Source organism: Equus caballus, chromosome 13 (assembly GCF_041296265.1).
Source record: "Equus caballus isolate H_3958 breed thoroughbred chromosome 13, TB-T2T, whole genome shotgun sequence".
Taxonomy (NCBI): domain Eukaryota; kingdom Metazoa; phylum Chordata; class Mammalia; order Perissodactyla; family Equidae; genus Equus; species Equus caballus.
In genome coordinates, this window is record NC_091696.1 from 2270315 (window position 1) to 2282964 (window position 12650).

The window sequence follows — 12650 nt, forward strand, 5'->3', positions numbered from 1 at the left end:
GTTTCTAATCCCAATCACAGATTCTTGGGGAGGGGTCTCCACTCACCAGCTGGCCGATCCGGTCCAGGTTATCCAGGAAGTACTTCACCGATTCACCCTGTCAGGGAGGAAAAATATTCACGGCTCAGTCGTCATTGAGGAACCCCGATTTGGTGAATGGAGGGACTTAAAAGAGTAACATGAGTGTTATTTTGCCTTGTGTAAACAGGAAGGCAAAAGAGAAAGATTAATAGTCTACATGTATTTTTTAAAATTAAAAACAATTTTTAAAGAAAATTTAAAAATGCAGTTTCCTCTAGCTCCAACCCCAACGTTCAAATTCAGACTGTGTTTGTCAAAGGGCCCCTGACTCATCCTGGGGGTGGGCTGGGTGCTGGCCTCTGACCAGCCTAATCCCTTCCTTCCCAGATGTGGAGACTGGCCTGCTCCAGGCCACGCCACCACAGAGGGATGGGGCTAGAGCCGGAATTTTAGACGAAGTTCCTGTTTTGCTCCTGACAGAGATGGCCCGATGCACTCGAGACTCTGTCTCTAAAGTCAGTAAATGTTTAAGAGCAGGCACATAGGACAAAACACGTTCCAGTTTTGGAAACAGGCCTAATATTCCATTATCACCCACACATCTGTACGATCTGATTCACAGCCTGCAGCGAGGGGCTCTTTAGTTTGGACGGCTGTGCTGGAATCACCAGTCTTCCCTCGCCCTCCCGACATTCTCCGGCCTGAACGTGGATGTGAACCGAGCCGGCTCCAGAGTGGAGGCGCCCTCTGAGGGTCATCCGCGGTCCTGTTTGAGGAGGGGTTCAACCGCCAGATGCAATGGCCCTCAGAGCAGAACAAGTGTTCAGGGGCGTGCAGTGTTGACTTGCAAGGAGCTAAACAGAGGAAGTGGTCAGCATTTCCCTGGAAGCTGCAAAGCTTTCCCTTAAGAAACAGAAGGCTGAAAATTCGTTCTCCCACATTCGCACAAGGCCGCGCTTTCTCAGATTTCTCCCTGGACCGTCCTCGGAGGGATGCAGAGCAGCGAGGATGCCCGGTGCATGGACTCCCTGACGCCAGGCTCTGTGGGGAGAGCCCAGGAAGGGCCACGGCAGGTCTCCATTCTTAGGCAATCGGCAAGGCCACACACGGCAGGGGCCACTCCAGACTTTGTTAAAGAACGACAGGCGCACCCAGCTCCTGACTGATCTGCCCCCGCTGTCTCAGACAGGCCCACAGGAGAAAGGGAGGGGCAAGTTCCCTTCCGTGAAGAATCCACCCAGACGCCAAAACGCAGGCCGCCCGGCTGAGTCGAAGAGCGCGCTCGGGTTAAGGGGACAGAACCCCCTTCCCTGCAGGGCACCGGCCGCGCGCGGATCCACCGTCCTCTTCTCAGGGGGTGCTGCCTGCTTCAGAGAGGCCCCCACCTGCTGGAGCGGCCCCCTGCCCGCCTCCTCCCAGGAGGACAGGAAACAGCTGGGGAGCGAGAGAGCCGGTGAGCTGCCCGATTTATGACCCCTCCTCCCCCAGCTCCGTCCCTCTTCCCGCCTACTGCTCCCGTCTGGGCCTGGGGAGGCGCGAGGGGCCCCACGAAGAATAGGGCACTGTCCTCGCCCTGTCTGCCCTGTCCTTGCCCGGCCTGCTGCAGAAGGCCCTGTGCTGTTCAGGGAGCCGGTGGCTGGGGGCAGCTCGGGCGGGGGCGCCAGGCGAGAAGAAAGCGGAGTAAGTCCTGCCCGGGGGCCTGGGCTGGGGTGGGCACAGCAAGTCAGGGCGACGCAGGCGCCCTGGCCCACGCTCTGTCGCCACAGCACATGGATTCTCCCTGGGAGACACTGCGACGCGGGCCAAGGGCCTACCCCACAGCACCAAAGAGATGGGAAACGGCCCGGGGGACACAACGAAGGATAGGCTGAATGCATAGTATTAAAAAGAAATTATTTTCCTCTGGTTTGAATTTAATTATCCCTATGAGTTTGTGAAATCAGGGTCACCCACCCGTACTTTAAAACACACCAGTTGCTAATAGAAACAGAACTTCATTGTTTCTTCCTCCACCAGAATGGTTCGCTTAAATCATCTCAGCAGCTTGTTTCACTCCTTCGAAGGGACAGGATCTGTTTGTGACTCTTTGCCATTTTGCATGGTCATCAGCTTCCACTCCTTCTAGGAAGGACCAGTAGGAGGAGAGGGGCGAAGTCCAGGCTCATGCCAGACCTGCTTCTTCTCACCAGTGACCGCGCAGGTCCACGGGGGAGCTGCTCGTGAACCGTAAGGCAGAGAGATCTGCGCCACAAAGCTCTGTCTCACGGGGCCAGCAGGAAGGAGGGAGGACAGCAAGTCACCTTGTACCCAGAAATCAGTGGCTGAACTCCACACTCTGCCATCCTACCGGGCCGAGCTGGAACCACGGTTTAGCTCACGGGGGTTCATTACCAGAGACTGGAGAGAGGGCATCCTTCGACTGGACATGTAGCCCACAGAACGTCATATGCACCAGGCTTCACAATTCCCACAGCGTCAGCTCATTAGAAGGTCCAGGCTTAAATTCTGATATATATTCAACACTGGGAGAACGCAGCCATTTCTTCAGAGAAATAGCATGTGGCAGAAGCTGAGATGCCAAGGTGAAATTGACCACTCAGCACCAGCTGTACCCTGAAGGTTTGTGTCCCCCCCAAATTCATATACTGAGACCTACTCCCCAGTGTGACGGCATTAGGAGGCAGGGCTGCTGGGAGGCGATCAGGTCAGGACAGCGGGGCCTTCATGAACGGGATTAATGTCGTTATAAAAGAGCCCACAGAGATCTCCTTCTGCCTTCTGTCAGTGAGGACACAGCGAGAAGACGGCCATCTATGAGCCGGGAAGTGAGCAGGTGCCAGACATGCATCTGCGGTTCTCGTCTTGGACTTCCCAGCCTCCACAAGTGTGAGAAATGCATGTTGTTTAACCCACCTAGCTCATGACATGGACCAAGACAATGCCTTTAGAAAAAGAGAGCATCGTGCACTGCAAAACGATCCCAGAGTCCTCGCTTGAGAGCTCCTGAAGTAACGTGGTCTTGTTAACAAAAAAGAGCAAATGAAAAATGGGCTTTTTATAACCCTCCTTGGTTTCAAAATCTAAATCACTTAAGATTAGTAAGAACACAGATTCATGGATTAGACAAAACCAATTCATTAGGGTCCCGGGTCACCCAGCACATACTTGACATTGGGCCTGCCTTCCTGATTCAACCAAGCAAAGGACTTATTCTCATCAGCACCGGATGGATGAGTCCGGGGTGAGGGTGCTGGCGGGTGGAGAAGGGAGAGGTACCTCTGCCAGGAAGAGGCAGGTTTCTCTTGGGACTCTGGCTATTGTGCTAGGCAGACAGGCGAATGCGACCTGAGGATAGCAGGCAGGGCCCAGTAAGAAGCAGTAAAAAGAATCATCTTTCTGGCAAATGGACTCATCCTCCCTGACATCTTCACTAGAGGCACCTATCACCCACACCTCTGGCGGATGAATTACACATCCTGGGCTTGCGGCTGCTTCAAAGCTTCTGTCAGGCATCTCTGACATACCTTCCTGTGCCCCCGTCTGTCCAACACCTGAGGGTCCACGCTGAAGTCGCCACTTCAGCGGACATGGGCCAGCCTCACGCGCCTCCCTAAGCTAACTTAACGACGGCGAGAACAGAGCCTCCACTCTCCGACCTGCACGCGCCCAGGCGGTCAGGGTCAGGAACCAGGGCTGGACTCTGGGCACACCTTCTTCTCTGCCCGGATCCGGAGCCCCTTGGTTGAGTCCCTGGTACTTTCCGTCAGTGTCACAGGCCAACACGTTTGTGCAATGGAGACACAGGCATGAAACAGAGCCCGTCTGGGACAACAGTCACTGGCAGAATCCCCACTGGGGAGTCAGAAAGGACAAAGGTAGGTGTGAATTAGTCCAAGCTGCAAAGGCAGGGCCTGCGAGCGGGTACAGAGAACACCACCCCCGTGGGGCAGGCGGCGCTCTGCACACCGGGCTGTGTTGACAGCTCCCGCACTTAGTGAGGTTAACTCCAGCATTCTCAGATGGGGTCGGGCATGCGGCTACAAAGATGCAGGGCTCCTCAACGCTGAGTCAGAGGATCCGAAAACTCAGTTCACTTGTTTCAACACATTACAAAGATACATTTTGAAACTGCTGTATATTAAAAATAACAACAGACTATTCCCAAGGTCAGATTTTCATTTCCACCACTTAATAAACATCAAACTTAAGACTTAGTTTCCCATTAACATAGATGCTAACCAAACAACAACATGTTTGAATAGAGAACTTTAAAAAGAGATATATAATTCCCAAAAAGAAACCCTCATCTTGATTTCTGGCTTTGCTATGTTAATATCTGCGACATCTCACTGGGATGAGATGGGGTGAGATCAAACGATTAAATGACATCATAGCTGTGAAAGTATTCTGGAAAAAGAGCATCATATTAACATACATTATAAAAATAAAGATTCTCAAGTTTTAATTTGGGTGCCTGTAGACTGTTGCTGATTTATAATCCTAACATATTAGGAACAAGACTCGCTGGCGCAAGGCTGTCGGCTGCGGCCTGCTGTAATATCAAAGACTGGCAAGAAGCCACGCGTGCCCCATCGGACTCCGGTGGAACAAACCACCTTCTCGCCATGCAGTTGCAGAAAGACGAGGAAGATCTCTAGGTACGGCCGTAAAGCGGCTTATATACTGTTAAATGAAAAAACCAGGGTACACAATAGAATGTCCAGTGTGCTTCCTTTTGTACAAGAAATGGTGAGGAAATGGGAACATATATACCATTTGCTTATATTTCAAAAAGGAAACACGAAAGGATAAACCAGCAACAAACAAAGACGATGACATCAAGACGGGAGAAGACGGGAGGTGGACAGGGTAGAAGCTGGACCTCTCAGAATGTGTTTTGATTTTGGAACCATGCAAATCTCTTACATAATTAAAAACAAAATTAAATTTAAAAAATGAACCCCTCAAAAGCGAAACCGAACAGAAACCAATGCACCTAATGGTGTATCGCGTCAGAGGCACAGCCCAGGGCTCCAGGAGCCACTCGCGCAGGGCCCCCATCTCGCCTGGCTACAGGGGCTGTGCCTGCGCAGTCCCCGCCTCCAAGCTCTAACCCGGCCCGCGCCCCCCCAGATCCCAACAACAGCGCCCCTTGGCAACCGTGGTGAGACCCCAGGAAGCGGCCCGCACAGGGGCTACAGCCACAGGTGGCCGGAGTGCGTGCTCTACAGGGCCAGGCCCCTCCTGTCCGGGATTTTTCTATTTCTTAAACTGAGGTAAAGTTCACATAACGTAAAATTAACCATTTTAAAGTGTGCAGCACGGTGGTAATTAGCACATTCACAATGTTGTATAACCAGCACCTCTCTCTGGTTCCAAAACATTTTCATCACCCCCGAAGGAGACCGCAGCCCATGAACAGTTACCCCCCTCCCCACTCCCTGACAACTGCATGGTTCCAAAATCAAAACACATTCTGAGAGGTCCAGCTTCTACCCTGTCCACCTCCCGTCTTCTCCCGTCTTGATGTCATCGTCTTCGTTTGTTGCTGGTTTATCCTTTCGTGTTTCCTTTTTGAAATATAAGCAAATGGTATATATGTTCCCATTTCCTCACCATTTCTTGTACAAAAGGAAGCACACTGGACATTCTATTGTGTACCCTGGTTTTTTCATTTAACAGTATATAAGCCGCACCTAGAGATCTTCCTCGTCTTTCTGCAACTGCATGGCGAGAAGGTGGTTTGTTCCACCGGAGTCAGCTGTCTGTGTCTATGGATTTGTGCATTTTGGACATTTCGATCAAATGGAATCATACAACACGTGGCCTTTGGTGTCCGGCTCACTTCCCTTGCGCGGTGTTCCCAGGGCCCGTCTGGGCCACAGTGCTCTCGGGACCCCGTTCCTGTTCACAGCTGAGCAGTACTCCACTGTGGGGATGTTCTGTCAGCTGATGGACACTGGGACTGCTTGCAGCTTTTGGCTGTTGTGAACAGTGCTATGAATAGTCATGTAAAAGCTTTTGTTCAAATACCTGTTTTCAGTTCTTTGGGGTACATATTCTACCTAGGAGTGGAATTCCTGGGTCATGTGGTAATTCTACGTTTAATTTTTTGAGGAACTACCAAACTGTTTTCCACAGTGGCTGCACCATCTTACATTCACCTCAGCAATGTACGAAGGCGGGTGCAGTCCTTGCAGGCACTTGCATTTTCTGATTTGTAGATTATAGCCATGGGTAGGGTGTGAAGCAGCATCTCATGGTGCTCTTGTCCAGGTTTTAAGGTGGCTCTGTCTGTAGCATTACGAACTTGTGGATTTTACAGAGTAGAGGCGAAAATGGCAAAATGCAAACACGTTACTTTGGGGACTGGGTATATGAATATCTGTTAGGCTCCTTTCTTAAACGGTTTCCTAAGAGGCTGAAGAGTACAAATTACAGATCCAGCCTTTAAAACTAGAGATTCAGATTCTTCATTTGTATCACAAGGGCTAGGGAAGAAATTCCAGAGATGGTCTTTCCCTCCGAATAAGAAAGCACCAAAATCACGGGTGTGGTTGTGGTGGGGGCGCTTAGCCAACTCGTAAAAGCTCCCAGCACAGATCCCCCAGACGCTGATGCAGGGGCATGCCATAATCACGGCTGCCTGTCAGCTTTCTGTGTTCTGGGGAATTCACATCAGGATTCCAGCCTCTCCAAATAGCAGCTGGAACCCAAATTCCAAGTCCGGCTGGGGCTGGGGCAGAGGCACATGTGGAAAGCTGCGAGAATGGGACAAAGAACGCTCACACCCCTTTACATGCATTCACTCATTGGGAACATTCTCCCTCACGTGCTTCTCCTTGGTTCTCTCCCTTTCAATACAAATATTTTTTAGGGAAACATTTGAGAGGAAGTTGTCTGTTTACCTCTAAAAACTTCAGTGGATGGGTCCTAAGAATAATGACATGTGCTTCTACGACCACGGTAACTTCGGGAAATTTTCCTTCCGTTGCCGAAAATGTAGCATTTTCCTCCTCCAGCACGGAATTCGGTCTAGGATCAAGTCTTGCATTTACCTGTCACGTCTCTTTAGTCGCCTTTAATCTGAAACACCGACATTTTTAAAGAACACAGCCGTCCCCTGGGCGGGGGGAGTGACCTTCCTAATCCTGACACCACGAGAGCTGCAAAAGGATTTTCCAGGTAGCACTACTCCTCACCTACCAGTTTCTGGCCGCCATTCTACTGTGAACAAGAGTGCTCCCTTCTCCTGGGTTATCTCTTTATTACCTACATGGACTCAGAGATGGCTGTGTTCTCCTTGGTTTGCAGTTCATTACTGTCCTTAATTATTTTGGTGCTGAGATTGAAGAACACGTTGGCTCTTTTTGGCCCTTTGCATTTCCGTATCAGTTCTAAAATCAGCTGTCAATTTCTACCCTCTCTCTTCCACAAAAACACCTGCAGGGTTTTGAACAAGGCCTTTAATCTCTCTTGGTAATGCTTTGTAAGTTTTTCTGCACAGAGGTTTTGCACATCTTTTCTTATTCTTTTTTTTTTTTGAGGAAGATTAGCCCTGAGCTAACATCTGCTGCCAATCCTCCTCTTTTTGCTGAGGAAGACTGGCCCTGAGCTAACATCCGTGCCCATCTTCCTCTGCTTTATATGTGGGACGCCTGCCACAGCATGGCTTGCCAAGTGGTGCTGTGTCTGCACCAGGGATCCGAATCAGCAAACCCCGGGCCGCCGAAGCGGAACTTGTGAACTTAACCACTGAGCCACTGGACGGACCAGCCCCTCTTAGATTTATTCTAAAGTATTTAATCTTTTATGGTGTTTCTTCAATGGGATCTTTAAACATTTTTCACTTTCTAATTCTCTGCTGCTGGTGTACAGAAACAGAATTGATTTCTGTACATTGACTTGTGTCTGGTGACTCAGCTAAGCTCCACGTTCATTCTAACAGTGCACCTGTGGATTCTCGTGGATGCTGCAGGCGCACCATCTCATCTGTGAGCGAGGGCGGCCTGGCCTCTTCCTCTTTCCTTCTCGCCTCACAGGACTGGTAGGGGAGCTAAGACAACACTGAGTGGAACAGGTTAACAGCAGCTTGCCTGTCTCTACCTCAAAGGGGGAACTTTCACTGCTTAATTATTAAAAGTGATTCCTGTGGCTCCACTTCCAATACGAAGGATTAAACTCCTACCAAAGAGAGCCTCCTGCAGATAAAACCATAAACTCTGGACAAAATACAAAAAGCAAATATCTGAGGGTTCTGGAGAGTGAATAAAAGCGGGCACATTTTGGAGGGGAGTTGAGACGTGCTGGAAGCAAATGGCGCAGGGTGAGTTCTCCGTTCCGTGGCTTTGCCCCAAGGTCAGCCCCAGTCGAGGTGGCACGTGGCAACAACTAACATTCTAACGGAAAGCCCACCATCTTCTTGGCTGGAGGAAGCAGGGGAAGGAGCAGGGGCAGCCAGGACTGGCAGGGGGGAGGAGGGAACCCCCGAAAGCAGAGAGCCAGAGACAGAGAACCCCAAATTCTGTGTACACATGCTGCCCAAGGCTCTGGCTGCCTCCTCAACCACACACGTGTGGGGCAAACTGGACGCAGTCTGAACTGAGATCTGAGCCACCAGCAATGCAGGCGTGACCATGCTGGCAGTTCTGGTCTCATGAAGTCTAAAGCAGAAACATCAGCATCAGTTGGTGAATATAACAGGATCTAGCGTCCCTAAAATGACATTCATAATGCACAGGATACAACCCAAAATTACTCAATATATTGAGAGCCAGGAAAATGGCACTCATCCTCACGGGAAAAAAAAATCAACAGATACCAACTCAAATAACCCAGATATTGGAATTATTAGACATAGACTTTAAAGCAGTTATTATAATCATGCTCAATTAGGTGAAGAAATGCTTATAATGGATAAAGACATAAGAAAATCTTAGCAGATAAACAGCAAGTATAAAGAGAGCCAAATAGAAATTTTAGAACTAAAACATACAATACCTAAAATAAAATATTTAATGGATGTTCTTAATAACAGACTGGAGATGGCACCAGAAAGAATCAGTGAATTTTGGAATTATATTAATAGAAATTATCCAATCCCCAGAAGAGGAAAAAAACCTGACAACAACTCTGGCATCTGTGAGGGCACTTTCAAAAGGTCTAACATAACTTAATTGGAATCCAACAAGAGAGAACAGGGAGAATCAGGCAGAAAAGTATTTTTTTTAAAAGCAGAAAACTTTCCAAATTTGGTGAAAAACAAGAATTTACAGATTTTGACAAGTTCCACCAATTCCAAACACAACAAACATGAAGACAATCACACCAAGGATATTAGACAACACGCTTCTAAATAATCCAGAGGTCAAAGAAGAAATCACACTTTCTCTGGTTTGACATGTAAAGAACTTGGAAGTTGTCACTCCAATCCTCACAACAAGGAAAAAGCTGAACAAACTGAAAATCAACAGCTCTTCTTAGATCCTTCAGAAAACTGTTACAGGGCAAACTGTTGCCCCTGAAACTGGAGAGACAGGAGAATACAGAGAATTACAACTTACCAGGAACAGAAGATGTGGCTGGAGCCAGCAAACAATACATTATGTCTGGCTTTCAAAAGAAAATGTCAAGGCACCCGGCTTTCAACAGAAAATGGCAGGGCACGCTAAAAGGCAAAAATCACAGACTGAAGAGACAGAGGAAGCATCAGAACCACACTCAGATATGGCAGAGGTTTTGGAATGAACAGATCGGGAATTTAAAATAATTATGATTAATATGCTAAGGGCTCTAAAGAAAAAAGTGGACAACGTGCAAGAACAGATGGGTACTGTAAGCAGAGAGATGGCAACTCCAAGAGTCAGATGGCAATGCTAGAAATCAAGACGAAATCACAAAGTAAATTAGAAAATGTTCTGAACTGCGAGATAATGAAAATAAAAATCCCCAAATGAGTGGGATGCAGTACTAATTAATGTAGGAGTCAGGGGAGAAATCTGTAGTTGTAAATGCTTAAAGCAGAAAAGAAAAATGATTCGGAATCACTGACCAAAGTTTCCACCTCAAGGAGCTGAAAAAAGAAGAGCAGGTGAGCCCCAGGTAAGCAGAGGGAAGGAGATAATAAAGGTTAGACCACACATCACTGAAACAGAAATGAACAAACAATGGAAAAAACGAACAGGGCAAAAGTTGGTTCTTCAAAGAAGTCAACAAAATTGATAACCTCCTAGCCAGAGTAATCAAGTAAGAAAAAGAGAAAAACCACTAGTGTCAGGAATGAAAGAGGAGTGACACCATCAATCCTGCAGACGTTAAAAAGATATTAAGAGGATATTACAAACAACTTTATGCTAACAAATTGGATATCTTAGATGAAATGGCCAAAATGCTTTAAAAAATTCGATTTATTAAAGTGACACAGTAGGAAACAAAATCTGAATAGACCTATATTTATTTTAAAACACTGAATTCGTTATAAAAAAATGTTCCCTCAGAGAAAACTTGAGGCCCAAATGGTTTCATTGGTGAATTCTGTCAAACACTCAAAGAAGAAATAACACTAATCTTAAGCAAACTTCTCAGAAAACCAAAGAGGAAGGAATACTTCCCAACTCTTTATGAGGCCAGCATAACACCAAAACTGACAAGGACATTTCCCCAAAGAAAAATTACAGACCAGTATTCTCTTGAACAAAGACATTATATCCTTAACAAAACCTTAGCAAGTTGTGATATTGTGATTTATGATCAGATGTATTTGGTCTTCATCCCCTTAAGGCACAGAGCTCCTTAAAACCCTTGGACTTTCTTACGTGCTAAGAGAAAGAAAGGTGTCTTTTGTAATTCATAACAAGACCCTTTCAATCACATCTCAGTTTATGTTAATGAGGTGACTTTTGGAAAGCCCTGAAACCAACCATGATTAGAGTTGGAACTTTCAGTCCCATCCCTGACCTCTGGGCTGGAAGTTGAGCCAATACCAATGACTAACGATTTAGTCAATCGTGCCTATACGAGGAAGCCTCCACAAAAATCTCTCAACTAGAGTTTGGAGAGCTTCTGGGTTGCTGAACTAAAATGCATCCAAGTGTTGGGAGGATGGCGCACCCCAAACTCTAGGGGAGTTCCTGTGCTGGGACCCTTCTGGACCTCGCCCTATGTGTCTCTTCATCTGGCTGATCATCTGCATCCTTCAATATACTTTGTAATAAACCAGTAATCTAGCAAGGAAACTGATTCCTGAGTTCTGTGAGCCACTCTAGCAAATTAATAGGACCCGAGGAGGGGTCATGGGAACCTCTGATCTACGGCCAGTTGCTCAGAAGCACGGGTAACAACCCGGACTTGTGATTGGCAACTGAAGTGTGCATGTTGGGAAGGCAGTCTTGTGGGACTGAGCCCTTAACCTGTGGGATCTGATGCTATCTCCAGGTAAATTGTGTTAAATTGTAGGACACCCAGCTGGCATCTGGAGAATCTGAGAACTGCTGGGTGTGGGAAAATCCCCACACATCTGGTCACAGTAATGCTCTGTGTGAATAGTAAAGGAGACAAAAAGGAGTGTGTTTTTCCATACAGATCAAACCCAACAATACCTAAAAAGGACAACACATCAATAAAACAGAAAATGAGAACCATTTTAACAAAATAGGGAGGAAAAAACATATGAACATTTCAATAGGTGCAGAAAAAGCATCTGATAAAATTCAATATCCATTCATGGTTGGAAACTCTCATCAAACTACACACAGAAAGGAACTTCCTCAATCTGATAAAGGGAGTCTATGAAAAACCTCCAGCTAACATCATAATTCATCATCAAATATTGAATAAGTTCACCCTCACACTGGGTACCAGGCAAGGATGCCCACTTTTACCACTTCTAGTCAACACTATGTTGGGGGGCTAGTCAACCCAAAACATCAAAAACCAAGCAAGCACGCATAAAAAGCATTAAGGATTGGGGGCTGGCCCCGTGGCCGAGTGGTTAAGTTCACGCGCTCCGCTGCAGGCGGCCCAGTGTTTCGTTGGTTCGAATCCTGGGCGCGGACATGGCACTGCTCATCAAACCACGCTGAGGCAGCGTCCCACATGCTATAACTAGAAGGACCCACAACAAAGAATATACAACTATGTACTGGGGGGCTTTGGGGAGAGAAATGAAAAAAATAAAATAAAAAAGCATTAAGGATTGGAAAGTAAGAAATAAAACTAAATTTGCAGATCACATAACTGGTTGCATACAAAATCATAAGGAATCTACAAAAAAGCTAACAATAGACCCAAGAAGTGAGTTTAGCAAAATCACAAGATACCGGGTCAGTATACAAAAATCAAGTATATTTTTATATACTAGCAGTAAACAACTGGAATATTTAGGAATAAATGTTTTTTATTTTGCTATAGATTTTGTATTTTGAAAAAATTATAGATGCACAGGAAATCGCAAAGATAGTCCAGAGAGGTCTAGGGTATCTGTCACCCCATTTCTGTCAATGGTTACATCTTATGTAATTATTGTGCAATATCAGAACCAGGGAACCGACATTGTACCATGTACGTGTGCAGCTGGATGCACTGTATCACATTTATTGATTCGTGTAGCCAACCCCCGCCCCCCACACTGG

General features: G+C 47.0%; 1 protein-coding gene across 3 annotated transcripts in view; it reads right to left on the reverse strand.

The window, feature by feature from the left end:
- GNA12 (G protein subunit alpha 12) overlaps positions 1–12650 on the reverse strand; it is a 113009-nt gene that overhangs the window by 4595 nt on the left and 95764 nt on the right. For all 3 annotated transcript variants that reach the window (XM_070231387.1, XM_023655181.2, XM_070231388.1), the window contains one exon: positions 47–97. In XM_070231387.1, the coding sequence (XP_070087488.1) occupies positions 47–97 (51 nt within the window). The remainder of the gene's footprint in view (positions 1–46; positions 98–12650) is intronic.